Consider the following 18184-nt stretch of genomic DNA (forward strand, 5'->3'; position numbering starts at 1 on the left):
GGTTAAAAATACCTGAACTCTCAAGGATAAGTGGCTAGACATCGGTGTGTGAAAGTGCGAAAAAATAGGGTGCACAGCTAACAAATCAAAAAACTATGACTCCCAATGCCTGTTCTACAAGGCAATAGCGGCCAAAGACATCGCTAATAAGCTGGTGAGCACGGTACCTTGCGCAGAGGTGAAAGCAGCGGCGCCGGGCTTCAAAATCGAAATGACAAAATTCAGCAAGTGAAACGTGTGTCTGAAAGAACTGGGTCTTACCTGATCTCCTGGAGTAGTGCCGTTGACAGGAGGTGTACCAGCCTGAGCAGGGTCAGGAGATTGGCTCGTGGGGTCAGACGCGGAACCCGAAGGTGAGGGCGAGGATGCTCCACCAGGTGTGGGTGAGGCGCCGGCACCGCCGGCTGCACAGGAAGCTGATCGAAACAAGAAAGCAGGAATAAGAGACCTGGGTAGTTACCAATAGTATAGGACGGATCAATTGGACTGTGCTTACGAGGCGGAGGACACATGCATTGTCCACTTGACATGTCGCCGGGAACCGGAGCTTGAGGGCCAGCGGCTCCAGGTTTGCCGGTTGCACTGACCGCAGTACCAGATGGCGACGGCTAATGCAGGTGACAGTTAGCTAGAACTCGGTATGTGGATCAAGAAAGTCACTTACGCCACCAGCGCCGGCATCAGGTGATGAGGCACCCGACGGTGCAGGGGTGGGAGAGGCCTGAACCAGATGAGGATTAGCTAGCAGTTGCACAGCTGCGATGAAAAAATTACTTACACCACCTGCACCTGCATCAGGGCTTGGAGCACCGGACGGCGGGGGTGGAGGTGTGGACTAGGTGAAATGGGTATTAGCGATCATTAGCCAGACAGCGAAAAAAAGGTCACTAACACCACCAGCTCCCGCATCAGGAGACGGAGCACCCGGCGGTGGGGGCGGAGGTGGAGGGGAACCTGCACCACCTGGAGGAGGAGTCGCACCCGCAGCCTCACCGCCGCCACCTGGGGTGGGTGCACCTGCAGCAGGGGATGACGCATCAGGAGATGCACCCGGTGGGGCGCCAGATTGGCCAGCACCTGCATCAGGCGGCGGTGAGCCAGCGGAGTAGTCCGCCTTGGGTGGAGCCGGGTGCTAAAGTGAAGAAAAAAAATGGACTGGGATAAGAACAAGCTCTGTTTTCGTTGGAGAACCAAGTGGACGTACTGAGGTTGCGGCAGTCACATCAGCGGGGATCTGGGACAAAGAGATGACGAGGGTAGCAAGGACAGCAAAAGAGCGCATGTTGACTAAGTCGAAAACTGAGAACAGCCAAACGTCAATCAAGAGAAGGAGAAAACGTTAGCGTGGTTGTAGAAAATTTTGCGCTTTTTTTGAAATACGTGAGACGTACGCTGAGAAGAGGCTGAAAGAGGTGGTAAAAGTCGTAAAGTGGAACGAGGTGCGAGTTTCGAAGGAGGAACGAGGTGTGAGCCTGGTCAGAAGTCAAAATTTGAACACGAAATGGAAGGTTTGATAACGGGGCGAGTGCGGTGCAGTGGGAATGAAGAAAGGCTTTCTTGAGGTGGCAATCAAAGGGGTATTTATAGAGCTCCATGGCTAGCGTGGGCCGCGGGGTTTCCCCCTTTGACACGATAATGTTTTTGAGCGTCATAGCTTCGCGTCGGAGTGTCACCACTCCCTCCACAGTGCTGTGACGATACGGGGTGCCAAGTGAGCGTTTTCAACTCTCCGGCCTGCACACATAATCGCCACTGGAGACGTTCCTCGAATAGAGCTGATCAGCAGGGCTGGTCATCGGCAGATGCAATCCTCGCGTGAGTTGTGATGGCATCTGCACGCAGGCCTGAAGATGAGCCCTCGACGATACTTTACATCTTTTTGAAATTTTTCATCCCGCTGACTCCGTAGCTTTCCTCTCCATTCCCAACAGGACCAACTCGCTTGATCTTTAGCCAAAGCTTTCAGCCCGCTGCGAGTGCGGCCAGAGGATGTAGGACGGTATCTACGCGGTGCCCATACCAGCCTGAAAATACAGTATGTTTATTTCACAATTGCCGACTGTTATAGTAACAATGATATCAGATTCTCCGGTAAAAAGGGAAGCCCAAGGTGGCCTCTGCAGTCTGTTCCGCAAGAGGTGCAGGGGTTTCTCGTCCATTTGCAAGCAAAAGGACAAGGGGACCCAGCTTTTTTCACGAAAGATCTTGTTTTCGAGGAAAAGAAATAGAAAAAACATGACAAAGACAGAAAAATAGCCGCATGGGCTGTGTGTTGTAGAGAGCCAGGCCCTCCTGGATACAAATTACACAGTTTTTGCGGCCTTTGTATTCAACCAAGTGGATGAAAGCCCCACATGTCTGTGGTCTTACGAGTCTACAAAGGCCACATGATAGGGGTAATACAGTTGCGCAAGGCATTCTGCTGTAACACTTTCTACTAATGACTACACTAACAGTTATTGTCCAATGACGTTGTAGTGCAGTGGCCCATTGCTGTCTAGCATGTCAAAAATGTTGGCCGGCAATTTTTACAACACTTTTCTGCAGATTCTGAATCCACTGTGCACAGCAAGAATTCTGCTGAACTTGGCCAAATTTTGGTGTCCCAGTCACCAAATCTTGGCGCACAGACCACATCAAACTTAGCTAAGTCCCTGAGCCTCCACCAGAGTAAAACTTTCAAGTGATAATTTCATATGTACCATTCTAGAAATGTTGCTCTAATTTGAGTGCTTGGGTGCAACATATTTTTTTCAGCTTAGAATTTTATGATTTTATGGTGTTATGATTTTCTGCAAGTCAACTTTGAACACCCTAATTGAATGTCTTCACACTGTTTTGCCTCAGATTCATTGTCTTGAAAAATTGGAGTTGTTTTCCATAGATTTAGGGGCTTGATTAATTTGCTTCTGTAGCAGACTTTGGGAAGACCAGATTTTGATGTCCTTGTTAGAGTCCAGGGGAGCCAACAGGGTAAACTTAATCAATCATAGTTTATCCCAAGTTATGCATGTATCAATCTTGTACATATATGCATTACTGCGGCACAGCCAACCTTGTACTTAGTCTATTCTCTCTTCTCTCCTCACCAAGATTGGACCCAATGGGCCAATACCGCGTGTGCTAGAGCTCACCAGTGACACATCCCTTTTGTCAGGTTTGCATTCGCCACATCTGGCATCTTACAGTCCTTATCTGGTCCCCGGGCCCAAAAATAGGTCCAGGGATTTTTTGGCAGTTGGAGCCCCAATTTTGCATAAATAAATAAATAATAATAACAAATTGAAACTTCTTACTGGGGGCCCAAAGTTAGTGTATCAGAATCCTGCTACCTCTTAGCGTAGTGTTAGCACAATTCTGTCAGATCAGCGCTAATTCTATGCACACATGTCACAAAAAAGTGTCTGCAACATTGTGTTAGAGTGGTTTTAGAAGTTTTTTGGCCTTTTTTTTGCCAAAAGCACTGTAGCATAGTGTGATGCAGCATAGTGGTGTGATGAAATGCAGAATATTTTACTCCATGCTGGGGTCAACTTGCAGAGTGCTGGCCTTGGGATGATTTGAGAACTGATTGTGATTTGATTACAGTCAAATCAGAGCTAGTGGAAGTGTTGTTCAAACTTATGGATTTAGAGATGAGATACTTCTTGACAGTGTCAATATTGATTAGACCTTTGGTTCAACAAGAGATCTGTATGTTGTGGCTTCAAGCTTTGATGGAAGAAGGTTGACAAGATATTGAACCAGAAGATGTTCATCAAGGGTTTGCTTGCCATCTTGAATATTTGAATTCCAACCAATTGAATATGAGATAGACCTAAGTCTATGTCAGTGAGAAATTGACCAAGAGTCAATACAAATTTAATTTTCAAAAAATCTTGATAGACCACAGATTGATTTTGAGTGGACTCTGATTGAAAATGTTTGATGAGACTGAGAGCAGTCCAGATAAGATGAGGCTATTTCTTATTAGCCTTGGAAATGGACTTAGAATAGTTTTCTACACCTGAGTTGTATCCCAATATGCCGGCTGCAACTCCTTTTTGAAGCTTGAGAGTTGCTTTAGCAATAGGATCCCTTTCTGAGGTCACCAGATCAGATAGAAAATGATCATCTGCACCCTTCTCAAGACAGAATGCCATTTTGCCAGTCATCAAAAGTTGTCCTGGTGAGAAGAGGTAAATGATGAATTGCTTTATTGGTCATTTTGTAACAAATAGAAAGCTTGAGTTTGATGAGGTTGTGTGTTTAAACACCAACTGGGCTCATGACCTAATGAACTCAGAGCTTAAAGAAGGTGGTGATATGAAACACTTGAGTTGATTGAAAAAAAGAAACTGGTACATGATAGGAGTAGGCTTTAAACAGATCCGGTAGGTTTCAGAGAACACTGCGGCACAACTAGGTAACATATATTGTGTGTCACAGAGATAACAAAATAGCTGAACACCTCATGAGTTCAATATATTTGGATGGAAAGGCCCTTTTTTCCAACCAATTGGACGGGCTGCAGAGATGTTCTATCTTGTTCCTGGGGCCTCTCCTTTCCATCGGGGTAAGTCGCGGAATTCGGCAAACCGAGCACGAATTTGTCTCCGTGGCGCAATTGGTTAGCGCGTTCGACTGTTATCTAGATCTGCCGCTTACACGGGCGTACAAGGCATGACCATCGAGAGGTTGACAGTTCAATCCTGTCCGGGGACGAGGTCAGACAATTTTTGCGCATCTGCTGATGCTCGGTGAAGAGATCGACCGAATCACCCAGCCAGCTTTTGGCAAGGTCTCCGTCGAAGAGCCGACTGACACACAACGGCCCTCCTTCTGGAATTCTTCTTGAGTTCTCCTTTTGCCTGTCTTCCCCGACTCTCTTTCCGCTTTCTCCCCTGAACACATTTTTTCCTCCTTAGATGAACGTTAATCAGCTCTCGCCGCTCCAGGGGAGGAGTCTACGTGGGGCGATGAGAGCACAGTGAAGGCAGCTGTGCGTTTTGCGGCACTTGGTTGTGCGAAGACAAACTCTGCAGCGTGTTGCTGAATGCGGATGATCGGCTGGTGTGAAGGTGGGCCGCAGTTGGTATTTTGTTCGGCTGAGCTGGGTGGCCCCCTCTGGAGTCGGATATTATGTAATCTGCCCGCATACACTGCTCGCCCTCATCCCCGTGACCATCCCCAGTCGCCGCCCTCCTCTTCCTCCGACGGTCAACAGCACAGCACACCACCACCCCCACCATGCCACTCCACACCCACTCCCACTCAACCAACTCCCGCCAGCTCAAGCCATACCACAGAAACAGCCTCAACCACAACCACAACAACACCCACTCGCTCAACCACCAGCTCCACCAGGTCGAACTCGGCATCGTCTCAGGATCACCACTCAACCCAACCAGCAGCACCAGCCAGCAGCAGCCACCACAAGCGCAAGCACAAGCACACGACAGCCTCCACCAGACTAAATCCAAGGCTGGCCTGCTCACCAAATGCGTCGACTGGCTCTTCAGAAACCCAAACAGCAAGAAACAAGCACCCGAAAACCACGCACTACCACAACCACAGCAACCACCAGCTAAAAAACAAACACTACCATCCGCTGCATCCTCAACACTCATCACCAGCAGACAGACCATCCACCAGCCATCACTCTTCGCCAACAACTCAACAAACTACAACTCACTGCCCAGCCACAACCACAACAGCAACAACTACCGCCAGCGACCAACCCAAACCCAAACCCAAACACAAACAAGCAATGACTGGTTCAGATCTCAATCCCCATTCGTCTCAAACCATCCCAGCCTGCAAACCTCATCCTCATCCTCCTCACTCCTCTCACTCAACAACACCCACAACGGCTCACCCCACATCACCATCTCCAAGTCCGAACGACGAAGACCCAATACCTCCCATGCCACCCTCAACATCCCCCTCTCAACCAACAGCTCCCTCTCAAACCGGGTCTTTGCCCAACACCAGACCATCCATGGCCACCAGTCTCGAATCCGATCACTCTCCCCCCTCAGACAGACCAACGCCTACCGAAACACGCTCTCCCCCTCGGCCCAGCTCGCACAGTCCTCAACCTTCTCCAGCCTCGGCCGGCGGCCCTCCCCCAACCGGATACTGAACTCCACCTTCTTGGACAACATCCCCAACTCGCCCCGCACATCCAACGGCGCGATGCTCAGTCAGAAGAGAGAACACGACCAGATGAGCATCAGCCCCGTCCGCGAAAACAGCCCCCCCGAGCGATCGAGCGTGTTTGGCGACGCCGGATCTCAGAGCTCCAAGAGACAGATGTTCTGGGACCCAAATCTAGGCTTTGTGACCAAAGAACAGAGAGAAAAGATGATGCGAGAGGCTGAGTTGAAGCTCAGAGAAAGTCGGTCACTCTCTCAAATACTTGGTCCTGACCACCAACTGATTCTTTTTTTTTTTTTTTTTTGCTTTTTTTCGACCTTTCCCAGAGGAAGGCAGGCCTCTGCCGACCAACGAAGCAGAAAAAATCTTGGAGATCTTGGAGAGCGGTCGAAATCCGCATTCGCTTTGGGGTACCAAGCGCTACACAGCAAACGTAAGTATATATATTTTTTCGGATCTAGCCATCGGCTCCTGATCAATGTCTCGCGTCTCTCTTTAGCTTCCTAGCATTCCTGTGCCTACTCCTTCAACGGCCTCAAGTCAACGAACAAGCATGCTCAAACATCTCAACCGTCCCAGTGCCCCCGGAACTAGCTTGACTGCAATCTACGAAGAGCAGGCCTTGCAGTCGAACCATGGCACGATCATCGCTCCCTTCAATAAAAAGTTGGAAGCCGAGCGAATCAAGCGTCTCGAGGAGAAAAAAGGCCAGTTACGCGCCGAATTGAAGAAGCGAAAGTTGTTTGAAGAAAATTTGCACCAGCGGAACCGACAGAGTGGAGAAGAAGATCATCAAGAGCTCAACGGATCCGCTCCTATCGATCTTCCGGCTACTGATCGGGCGGAGCGCAAGTCTTCCAGAAGAGCCCAGAGGTCCGCTTCGGCCGAGAGTGCTGCCGAACCTGCCAGAGAGCGCGTCAAATCGAGCCGAAAGATCGGTAAACTCACCAGTAGTTCGTCCAAGGCAAAAGTCAACCAAGGACGGAAGAGCCGGTCCCAATCGGTCAATGAAGAAGAGACCAACGAATCTACCACCGCGCCTCCAGGTAGAGTGACGAGGAGCGGCAGATTGCTCTCCAATAATGCCCACGATCAGAGCTCAAAATCATCCAATTCGACAAGGATTAGTAAAAGTTTGAAGAATCTCAAGTCGCCTTCTCCAATTCAAGAGGAACCTGAGGATCACCATCAGGAACCTGATTCTGACAACCAATCAACCCAGAGAGATCAGCCCCAAGTCGACCAAAATTCGAGCTGTCTCCATCCTACCGTTCGATCCGCGTCAGTCTCCCTACAGGTTCCGTTATCGAGCATGGTCAAGTCCACATCCAGCTCTTCTCTCCGCCCTGGACGCACATTCTCGAGCCGGAGGCACATCAAAGCCAAAGTGTTTTCGGCCCGAGAGGAGGATCTACCGCCGCTGAATGACGGGGAGGATGAGGAGGTAGACGAAGAGAGCGAGAAGTTGAAGAAGATCAAGCTGCCCAGCACGTTCCTCAGCAGCTTCAAGTTGGAAAAATTTAATCCTCCTCCTCCTCCTCCGCCTGTTCAAGTCGATGTCCAGCCCGAGAAGCCCGACCAGCCAAAACAGAATCCCGATTCGGCAGAAGGCTCATCATTGTTCAAGAAGAGCGGTACCGATTTCCCGAAGACGAGCTTGTTCGGCGCGCCACCCACTGCGGCCCCAGTCCCGGCTGACCCCGTGCCCGCCGCCGCCTCGACGACTAGCGCGCCCAGTATCTCCAGCCAGCAGCCGTCTTTCCTCTCTGCTCCCAAGGAAAGTGGTGAGCCTGTCCAGCAGCAGAATAATAAGCCGTCGCCCTTCTTCAGTCTGGCGAAAGACGCGTCGACACCAGTCGCACCCGCGCCCGATAAACCGGTCTCTTCTCAGCAGCCCCCTGCCTCGTCCTCGGGACACAGCTTCTCACGGATATCTAGCGATGCCCCCCCGCCCAACTTCTTTGGCTCTGTGGCCTCTCAACCTACTGCCGCCCCGGATTCAAGCGCGTCCAAGACCGCCGAGCAGCCTGCGAAACCAAGTCCATTCAGCTTCCAGCCCAGTACTACTTCTACTACTACTGCATCTACTTCTAACTTATTCAAGCCTGCATCCGAGTCGAACTCCGTGGCTCATACCTCTCTCTTCGGCGCTCAACCCACTCAAAATAATGAGAGTCTTACCAAACCCAGCGAATCTAAGGTACGTGTCTTTTACTCCACTTTCACAACTATCTGGGTTTTTCAACTCATTTTTATCCATTTTGCTCGGTTGCAGTCTCAGCCCTCCCTGTTTAGTTTCGGTACCCAGCCGAGCACTCAGCCGACCTGTTCTAATGACTCGGTTGAAGCAGCTCCTGCACCTGCACCTGCACCTGCTTCATCTTCCGTCCCCACGTTTTCCTTCGGGGCTCCATCGAGCCAAGCTGGCTCCGGGTTCGGCGCGCAAGCTCCTGTCTCAGCGGCTACCAGTGCTCCAAGCCAAATCGCCCCGGCACCAGCCAGCACTCCCACGTTCAGTTTCGGTGCCCAGCCAACGACGACAACGACATCAGCACAGCCGGCTAATAGCCAGCCACCGGCTTCCAATGGGATGTTTGATATGATGGATTCGAGCTCATCAACCACCGCCCCGAGTATCTTTGGCAACTCGGCCGCGGCCCCAAGCAACCCGATGCCGATCTCGACTGGCTTTAGCTTTGGCAGCAATCTCAACACTAACAATGCTGTTTCGGCTGCCACCAAGCCAGCCGAGCTGAACTTCGGCGGGACCTCTTCCTCGACGACGCCTTCTTTCACTTTTGGGGCTTCTACGAACACGAGCAGTGGCACCACTGGCCCGACCCAACAACCGTCGGCGGGCGGCAGTCTCTTCGGCGCACCCGCACCCGCCCCGACCTCGAGCTCCTCCAGTCCATTCACGTTCGGCGCGCCCAGCACAACCGGCACTGCTAGCGCATCTGCCTCTCCCTTCGTCTTCGGCGCCGCCAACCCTTCCACTCCCTCGCCTATTCCCCCTACGCCCGGCGGCTCGACCTTCGGCCTCTCCTCCTCCAACCTCGCTACCCCTACCAACAACTCCTCCACTAATATCTTCAACTTCGGCGCTGCTAACGCCACTCAGCAACCGGCCATCGCTAATGGGAACAGCACCGCTGGGACGTCAGTCTTTGGAGCCCCGTCTGCTGCTTCTTCCTCTTCGGCTGCGAATAACGGGGCAGGAGGGATGTTCGGAATGATGTCCAACAACAACAACAACGCGATGAACCCTGGCTCCGGCGCCACCACGCCCTCGTTCTCGTTCGGCGCCACGACATCCGGGTTCGGCAAGCCCCCGTCGGCGGCCTCCGCCGATGTCACGGCGCCGGGCGGCCTGTTCGGCGCCGGCGGCGGGTTCGGAAAGCCCTCGCCGGCCGCGCCTATCTTTGGCGCCTCCGTGCCGGCCAACGGGGCCGGAGGGATGGACGGCAAAGGCTCGACGACCGGGATGTTCGGCCAGCCCGGCTCGACTGGCTTCGGCGCGCCTAGCACTGGAGCCATGGACATGAACAACGGCGGGCAGACTATGTCGATCTTCGGCGCGCCATCCACCGGACAACAGCCCTCGTCTTCCGCCGCCGCCTCCATCTTCGGCGCCCCGTCTGCATCCGCCCCTTCCTTCAGCTTCTCCAGCCAACCGTCTTCGACACCTGCGCCTCCGTCGACGCCCTTCGGCGCCGCGCCCTCCTCGTCTGCGCCCACACCTGGAGCAGGCGCTCCCGGGGGCCCGACGCCCGGCGGGTTCGTGTTCAACATGGGCAGCTCCACGGCTAAGCCCTCTGCCCCCGGTGCCACCCCCGGCGCCGGAATGGGCTCGGCGGCCGGCGGCGCACTCGACGGGACGCCCGTCCGGGTCACTAGGAAGCTGCCGTCTTCTACGCGCAAACCCAGACGTTGATCTCCCGTCTTGTTCAGCTATCCGTGGCGGGGGTTGGGTCGGCTAGTGGGATTTTCTCTTAGGCTCATATACTCTTGTTGCTTTTTTCTCTTCTTTTTTCTTTCTTTTCTTTTTTTTTTTTTTTGTGTGTTTGTGTGATGGGAGAAGTAGGTATAGATCAAGGTGAGTACAACGATAATCTAGATGGTCTTTCTCTTTCTCTTTGTTGTTTCTCTCTCTTTTTATTTTTTTTCTGAGGTCAGGACGTAGACTGGGTTGTTTTCGATTATTTTATCCAAGTTTTTCTTTATTTTCCGAACAAATTATCATATTACATCCATATTTGAGATGGGAAAAGCGGACCGAACCTCGCGCCAAACCGCAGCTGATCGGGGTCAAGGGCGAGGACCAGGGCGAGGGCGAAAAGGCCATGCCCGCCGAGTCCGTTGTCTTTCTTTCCTGAGTGGACATATAGAGACTTTGTAACCAGGCGATAGACATCGCGGGCGAGGCTTTGGGGGGCCTGGGTTTTGGCAGGAGGGCCCGATTGGCACAAGGATGGCGGAAGGGGACGGCGTGCCAGTCCCCGCAGTCCTCAGATCCGAACGGCGACTCAGTACACCCACATCAACCGAGGCCCAGCAATACTTGCTGGTTGGACTCCGGCGGCGTTGGCCGAGAGAATGCGGCCCACACCCCCGGCAGTCTCATCTTGCGTCCAGCCAATCGTTCCCGGGCCTGGACGGATTACGCCCGAGGGATGTCGCGTCGTGGGCTTGGTGTGGGGGCGGACTTGTGCTGCACAATCACATGCACTCATGGCAGTCACTGGTGTTCGACCGTCGTGTGCCAACTTTATGGTGCCCTATTAGACGGTTCCTGTTTCTCTGGTGTCACAAGCATGTACATAGTGATATTCACACTCTGAGTCCGCAGTCTACTTTGTCGCCTAACCTAGTTGTCATGTTAAAGTCCAATCCCTGTTTCCACTTGTTCCGGTTTCTTTAACACTCAACAATTGTCGAACTTAGTCAGTCCTGCCTTCTGAGTTGGCAGGCTGGCGCCCCTCGCGCGAAGCGCGAGCTCCGAAGGAGGGACTTGGGAGTAAGCGGGGAAATTTGGTGTGAGCGCTGAGGACCACCTCCACCCATTTGGCTGGTGTCAAACTTCAACACCACACTAAATTTGCCTCCTGCGGGCCAATCAGGCCGCCCTGGTGCCAGATTGAAGGCCTGCATCTTGCCTTCAATCCTACATAGATCACATGTCATTAACTCAAATGGTCTTGAAGTTACAAAGCTTGTAACATCATCTTACCAAGATTCTTGGATTGTCCGTACATTTGTACATGCAAGGCAAGTACATAAGAGCTAAATACACATGCCAAAGTGTACAGTTATGGTGGCTTCTGTACTATGTTTTTGTTATGGTACAGGTAGGATACAGCAAGTTTATTGGATAGTGGAGTGTACAGGAGTGAAAAAAAACAAGAGTTTGACTTTTGGAAAACAGCTCATTGTGTTTTTTGAAAGGATGTCTAGCACTGCTCTGGGGGGATGGATAGATGATGGATGGATGGATGGATGGCTGCGCAAGAAGCCAGGCTACAAGGCCGTGCTACTCATGACCCCGTATGTTGCGTTAAAAATGTGTAGGCATTGATTTAGTGGAATTTGGGTGCTGGCCAGGACTACGGTCTGTCAGCTCTCACGCCAGAATTTGCCGCTTAGGGGCAAGCCTCTCTGTGAGACAGAGACCCTGCGGGGCTCTCCTCCAGAGAGGCTTGGTTAAGCTTGAACAATTGTTTGCCTCAAACTCACTGCTCCCTTTGACTCACCGTCTACAGGTCCGTTTCCATCTTTTCACTTCATTATCTCCTGTTCTCACTGTAGGCTCTTCTTTTAGGTTTGCTCTCGTCTGCTCGTTGTCACCGCTCCCTAAGCTTGTGTCTAACGCGCATCCCATCCTCAAAAGGTGTGCCTAAGTAATCAACACTCAACAATTGTTCACCTCAAACTCACTGCTCCCTTTGACTCACCGTCTACAGGTTTGCTCTCGTCTGCTCGTTGTCACCGCTCCCCAAGCTTGTGTCTAACGCGCATCCCATCCTCAAAAGACTTTTTCGTCTAATATGCCCCACCCTCTGCAATCCTTTTTCGGGCTGCGCCTGTAAAGGAAGCGCATATATTATCACCAACACAAGTCGCTTTTATGCTTGGTGTTGGGATTCTGGAGCCATGTCTTGCAGGTGGCCGGGACTCTCAAGACTTGCCAGGATCGTTTTGGTTATTTGTTGAACATTCAAAACGGTAGTTTCACGGACACATCTTCCTATGAAATACCCATTGATCAACCCCCATCAACCCCATCACTGTTGGGTTAGTCTGTCAGTGTTGGAGAAGATCTCGAAGTCAAAGCTTGGTTTGAACTCGTCAGACCAAAAAGACAAAACACTATGTTTATGCATCCATGATGAAGAAAAATCACGGGAGAAAAGTGGCGATGCTTTCCACACAGGCTGGAATTGCTGAGATCAAAACCTAATGTCACCACCAGCAATTTGTTCTGTCCGCCTTTGTTTTCAACTGATCATGCTATAGCAGGCATTCTGCTGTTGATACATACACACCGGGACGATTGGGGCGCCCCCCGATCGTCGCCGCTGGCGCCACCGTGGCCCCGCAAGTCAATCGCGCCTAAGTGGCGCTGTAAAATGCAATGCCGGCCAGGCGTCGGACATAGGCGCCTCGCGAACGGCCCCAGATGGGCGCCTCGCGGACGCCCTGGGCGGGGTGGCGCCGTATCTGCGTCTGCATTCAAAACGCCAGGCCCCCGCGAGCGCCTGGCGTCCTGCTTGCGGGGGCAATGGCGGTGATGAGGACTGATCGCTGATGACCTGCGCACGCCTGTTGGGGGTTTTGTGGGCGCCTGGTGGGCTCTCATCCCAACGCCATCGGGGACGAGGCCGTGGTGCAGGAAAATTTCCCATCCCCTAGGTCATCCGGGTGGGGGTTTGGCAGGTGCCGAGGGCTCCGCCTGGCTTGGCTGGTTGGCAACGCTGTCCGCCCCTGAGCCGTCTCCCGCATCCGCAGGTGGGACGATGAAGGGCTGTTATGCCGCGGCTGCATGCACGCGGTCCCTGACGCAGGCAATGGCAGAGGAGGCGCGAGGATTGCACTGAGCAGCAGCTTGGCCACCAATAGCAATATGAGGCCGAGAGGGCCTAATTTGCCTCATTGGGGGCAAAAAAATGGGGGGGGGGGGTCTCACGGTGATGCTCAGGGGGCTCATAGGTATGTGGGGGATTTTGGGGTGATGAACTGTATTCCTTAATCAATTGCTTATGGGTAGTTACAAGGGGGAGGGGGAGCAGGAGGATGAAAAAGTAGAAATAGGGCAACTGGGACAGTCGCCTGCGCAGCGGGGCATACTATGAAGATTACCAAAAGTGGTGACATACAAAGCAGGTACTTCTGGACCACAAGTAGAGTCTACCTGCATGGTACTCAGGGATCAGCATTGAGGTGGTGCATGGGTAGGTTGAGAGCTCTGAAGGACTTACACGGGGATTGTGTCGCTGGCAGCAGGAGCCCCGGAGGGGCGCCTTGTGGGCCAGGATCTAGTCACTGCAGAATGGCCGCAAACATGTTGAATCCAAAACCGTTTTGGTCTTCCTCAGGCGGCTGGGGTAGGAAACATGCAGGTTAAAGAAGCTGTTAGTTGAGGGGGTGAACAATCATGGGTAAAATTTTGCGAGCGGCTTACGGTCAGTGCCTGGTCAAGGTGCCTGGCGGCCGGTTGTTGATGGTTTTGCAGCAATTGGCACAAATGAAATGTTGCTCACGTGGGGGCATCAAGGTGATGTTTGTTGGTTCTGCAACGGTGGTGGGATGGGGGCATATTGAGTGGACTTCGAGGGGCGACACAGGAAAAGAGGAGTTGTGGTGCGGGCAGCTAATTTCCGCGGAGGGCTCATATAGCCAGTTACCCTAAGTGGGTGATTGGGGTAGCCCTAAGGTGGTGCGGCTCCACAGAACATCACTACTGCGGCGCTACCACGGAGACAGCAGAGCACCCCACGCATAGATGGCACCCATGCCCCAGGGAAGCGTTCCCCATTCTTATATTGTCCTGTTTACTCAGCTGGCATGGACAAGTGACGCATATTGGCATCCTATGCTTTAAGAAGCAAGAATACTGTTCAATCTCTCAATATCCTGCTAGAGGATCAAGTAAGAGTGTCATCGAAGTTGTGTTCATAAAATTGCAAAATCCTTTCCATGAAAAGACTATTTTTTCTCAGAGCTCGATTAAGGCAAGAGGCATTGAATTTCAAAAACATCTGCAAAAAAAAGAGAACTAAATATACAACTATATGGCTGCAAATCAGAAAGGAAAAGTATTGCTGTTGCGCCTAAATATGTAGCTGGTTTGGTCGTGCTGGTTCGCTGGGAAGACTTGGGAGCGGGGAAGGGATGTGCATGTGCTTTTTGCATATTTTGGGTGGGTGGCCAGTTGCGCCATCATCTGAAACATGGACCCATGATTGGGTGGCCGAAGCATCTGGGGTGAGCCCCGCAATGCCTCTTCATGTCGTGCCTTCGCCGGCCCGATGGCGAACACAGATGATCACAAATGCCTCTTCATGTCGTGCCTTCGCCGGCCCGATGGCGAACACAGATGATCACATCGGGCTCGCGACTCTTCAAGGCGCAGAATTGGCGGCCTAGGCAGGCGGGCAACTAGGGGACGCCCACTTCATATGGACCTCAGCGGGCGGCTGCATGACTGGTCCGATTGGGTGCCGCCCACAGTTGGCGGCACCAGATGACGCCGGCCCAACCATAATGCATGGGGGGCGACCCGCTGAGGTGCCCGGCTGACGCCTAACCCGGGATCCGCCACGATGGTGCACATCCTGACGCCTACTGGGCTCGGGCGGACACTGGTGTATCAAGGTGGCGCCACCGTGACTCCTGGTCACGCTGGCGCCCTGTAACGCCCACCTGGCGCATGTATGACTCCTGCGTCAGGTGGGCGCAGCGGCTTTTCAGGGCTTTTCCCGATTCGCCCGGGTGTGTACATAGCAGTTGGGCAAAAGAGCTGGCTGCTAGGGTTCCGTTTCAGACGAGCAGGAAATTTAAAAATGGCATTGACAAAAAAGCTAGAAAACACCTCAGCATCCCACCTCCGCGGGTGCAAAAACAGCCGTGCACTATAAATGGGCTGGGCTCCGGGTGCGTTGTAGGGGAGTCGAACCCCTGACGAGGCCATGGCAAGGCCCCAGTTTACCGCTAGCCTAACAACACTGCGGCTCTGGATTGCGGCATTCAATATTGTTACCCCTGAATGGGAGATCTAACTGGTAAAGGCTTTCCTCGCCCTTCCCAACAAGCTATACCAGCTAGGCGGAAATTGAATCTTCTGTGCCAACGGGTGTACCTCAGAAGGAGTTTCCTAGAGGAAATAGAGCGAGAGAACAGAAGGAGAGCAGTGAGCTTCTTGGCCGGGGGGTACTAAGCTAAGATAGCTCTTGCACTGCTTGGGCCACCAACTAACTTAGCTAAGTCCCTCCTCCTCGGGGGAGCGAAGCGACCTCCGAAGAAGGGACTTACGGGCTATGTCGCCCCCGCGGCCTGTGAGGATTAAGCAAATGGCTGGGGAAAATTTTAAAACTCAACCTACTCATGCTTTTCTGAACATTTTGCTTCCTTGTTTTGACTTAAATGATGGCCTCACTTGTGCGCATCTGCTCACCTTGACCGCTTCCCTTCAGCTCTCAAGGTTGGGTCACAACGCTGCCATGAAGTTTTGTGCACATCTGGAATATGTGTTATGACATCTGCCTGTAGTCCAGCGTCTTCCATGCATTGGCACTGCATCAAACAACACACACATACCATGGTGTTTGGGTCTGTTATTATGGTGCAAGCTTCTGATTTCACCATCTGTATTTTATGCAGTTGATGTCGAGTGTCAGATGTGGTGGATGATACAGACTGAACATGAAAAAGCCAAATGTTGCTTGCAATCAAAAAGAGTCAGCTGGGAGAACCTGCTGAGCATTTCCAACATCATGAAGCGCGCGGCTTGATTCTCCCAGATAAGCCGCTTATTTTGGTGGGCAACTTGGTAACTGCCAAGGGCGTGAGGGTAGCTGTAGAGAGCTTCAAAAAAAAAGCCACTTTTTCCTAATCCTCATGCGCAAGCCAAGTGACTTAGCGCATAAGTCCCTCCTTCGGAGGCCCCTCCACATAGAGAGGGACTTAGTTAAGTTAGGCCACCAAAGGCCACCAAAAAGTCTGGAACATAAGGCGAGCGGCACGGTAATGCCGAATTAGAAGCCCACCCCTGCCCTCAAAGGGTGATGAGCGTAAGGACCTGGTCACCTTAGTGTTGAGTTTAGTTAAACATGTACTATTGAGTACACCCGGGGAGTCCATCCATGGGGAAATCACGCGGAATCCACGAGGACTCCACGTGGTAGCCGCGCGCGAGGTCGGACCAGCGGCTGGAGGTCCAGGGAATCACAGGGTCACCACCAGGAGGATCACCCGTGGATTCCACGGCAGCTTTCGGCTCCGCGTGGAATCCCCGTGGATTCCCTGTGATCACGACGTGAAGTTTGGGCCCACGGGTGGATCACGGGTCCTTCAACCGTGGGCTCCCCAAGGAATTGCTGTGATACCCACGTGCGGGTTTGGCCCATGAGATGTGGTTCAGCCAGGTAACCTGGGGGGGGGGGGGGGGGGGGGGGCGGAGCGGATCAAAACCGCGGATAATATTGCACAATGTGGTACCACACGCTGCATTGCACATCAAGTAGCCATCGTAAAAACATACAAAAAAAGGGATTGATAGAGAAAAAATCACAAAGAGAAACAAGAAGTAAAAGAAAAGCAAGAGAAATGAGAGAAAAGTGAGAGAAATGAGAAACAGGGGAATCAGACGGTGTCTGCGGCGTGACAACATGTGATGCCACCGCAAATGTTTATTTGGCACTCAGTGCTGTCCTGACCGCCGGCCTGCTGGGAAATTCATCAGCACAGTGCGTTGATGCCCGCTTGACACAATATCTGTGATAGATCCCTCTTTTGCCGGCTTTGTGATTGACGTCAAAATACTGAAGGTTATTGTACAAATCAACTGATCCGGCACACAGGTAACGGCCTAGAAGTGTGGTGTGAGTGGCAAAAATTGTGGTGATGTTGATTTGATGCTTGCAGCAGAGAGGGATAGCAAGGCCAGCAAGCCACTCGTGGAAGTGTCCGATGATCACCTTGGAAGTTTTGCGGGAGGCAAACTGAATCCATCACTGAAGTGAGTCAACAATGGTCATTACGTAGTCAGCCAATTGATTGCAATACATTGAACGTGTCTGGAGGGGGAGAAAAACAACATGCGACGTACTTCTCCCAAAAACCAGGCCACCAAGTAGCCAAAGACAATTGTATCGTTAGTTTTGCTATTGTTTGGGGGCGCCGGGATCCCGGCGAGGTTCCACAAGTTGGTCTTCCATTTGTCCAAGCAAGACATCATGGAGCCAGTGTTGAAGAGAAATACTTTGGGACCGCCTTTGATCAATCAATGTCTGTAGAGATACTTGACCCCACGATCCTTCATTGAATGGAGCGAGTCTCTCATCTCGAGCGTGTCAGGTTTGATGGCTTCTACTTCCATTGGGGCCGACTTGTAAGCCAAGGGGCCCAAGAGACAGTATTGATCACCATACTCGTGGCAGGTTACCGGGGCCTTGGTCTTGATGACTGTGTAGATACCTCCGACTGTGAACAAGAAGAAAGCATTGATGGTCAATACCTTTTGATCAAACAGGTTAGGGGGATAATCGTTGTGACGTCACGGGGATACATTTTTCCGCCAGCATCTTGTTGATCATACATCAGGACCGAGGCATCCATTGGGTTCCCAAAGCCAAGGATCAGCACGTTGTAGAGCGTCTCGCGCATTTGCCGTAGGAGGGCTTGACGAGATACTGGAGTCTGGCAGAGCTTGCGGTGGGGGTTAGTCTGGGAGATGCACCAGAAGACCTTATTGTAGTTCGGATGCTCTTTGATGAACTGGTCCTCTTGCTCGAGCTTCCTGTTGTTTGAGGTGATGTAGAACTGCTGGCGC

The 18184-nt window shown here is 52.2% G+C and overlaps 4 protein-coding genes across 4 annotated transcripts; 1 reads left to right on the plus strand and 3 right to left on the minus strand.

The window, feature by feature from the left end:
• Positions 1-114: 114 nt before the first annotated feature.
• On the minus strand, positions 115-1282 carry PtA15_16A174 (uncharacterized protein; the record flags this gene model as incomplete). Its single annotated transcript, XM_053163838.1, has 7 exons — positions 115-198; positions 262-416; positions 497-608; positions 665-721; positions 779-835; positions 893-1132; positions 1205-1282. 7 exons carry the CDS (start codon positions 1280-1282, stop codon positions 115-117), a joined length of 783 nt encoding a protein of 260 aa, XP_053027823.1.
• Positions 1283-5229: 3947 nt separating this feature from the next.
• On the plus strand, positions 5230-10072 carry PtA15_16A175 (uncharacterized protein; the record flags this gene model as incomplete). The annotated part of the gene is made up of 5 exons (XM_053163839.1): positions 5230-5778; positions 5878-6379; positions 6465-6571; positions 6638-8338; positions 8414-10072. 5 exons carry the CDS (start codon positions 5230-5232, stop codon positions 10070-10072), a joined length of 4518 nt encoding a protein of 1505 aa, XP_053027824.1.
• Positions 10073-17042: 6970 nt separating this feature from the next.
• Positions 17043-17590, minus strand: PtA15_16A176 (uncharacterized protein; the record flags this gene model as incomplete). The annotated part of the gene is made up of 2 exons (XM_053163840.1): positions 17043-17354; positions 17462-17590. 2 exons carry the CDS (start codon positions 17588-17590, stop codon positions 17043-17045), a joined length of 441 nt encoding a protein of 146 aa, XP_053027825.1.
• A 45-nt stretch (positions 17591-17635) lies between these two features.
• PtA15_16A177 (uncharacterized protein) lies at positions 17636-18018 on the minus strand (the record flags this gene model as incomplete). The annotated part of the gene is made up of 2 exons (XM_053163841.1): positions 17636-17835; positions 17913-18018. 2 exons carry the CDS (start codon positions 18016-18018, stop codon positions 17636-17638), a joined length of 306 nt encoding a protein of 101 aa, XP_053027826.1.
• Between the last annotated feature and the right edge of the window lie 166 nt (positions 18019-18184).

The sequence above is a fragment of the Puccinia triticina genome, chromosome 16A, assembly GCF_026914185.1.
Source record: "Puccinia triticina chromosome 16A, complete sequence".
NCBI lineage: Eukaryota > Fungi > Basidiomycota > Pucciniomycetes > Pucciniales > Pucciniaceae > Puccinia > Puccinia triticina.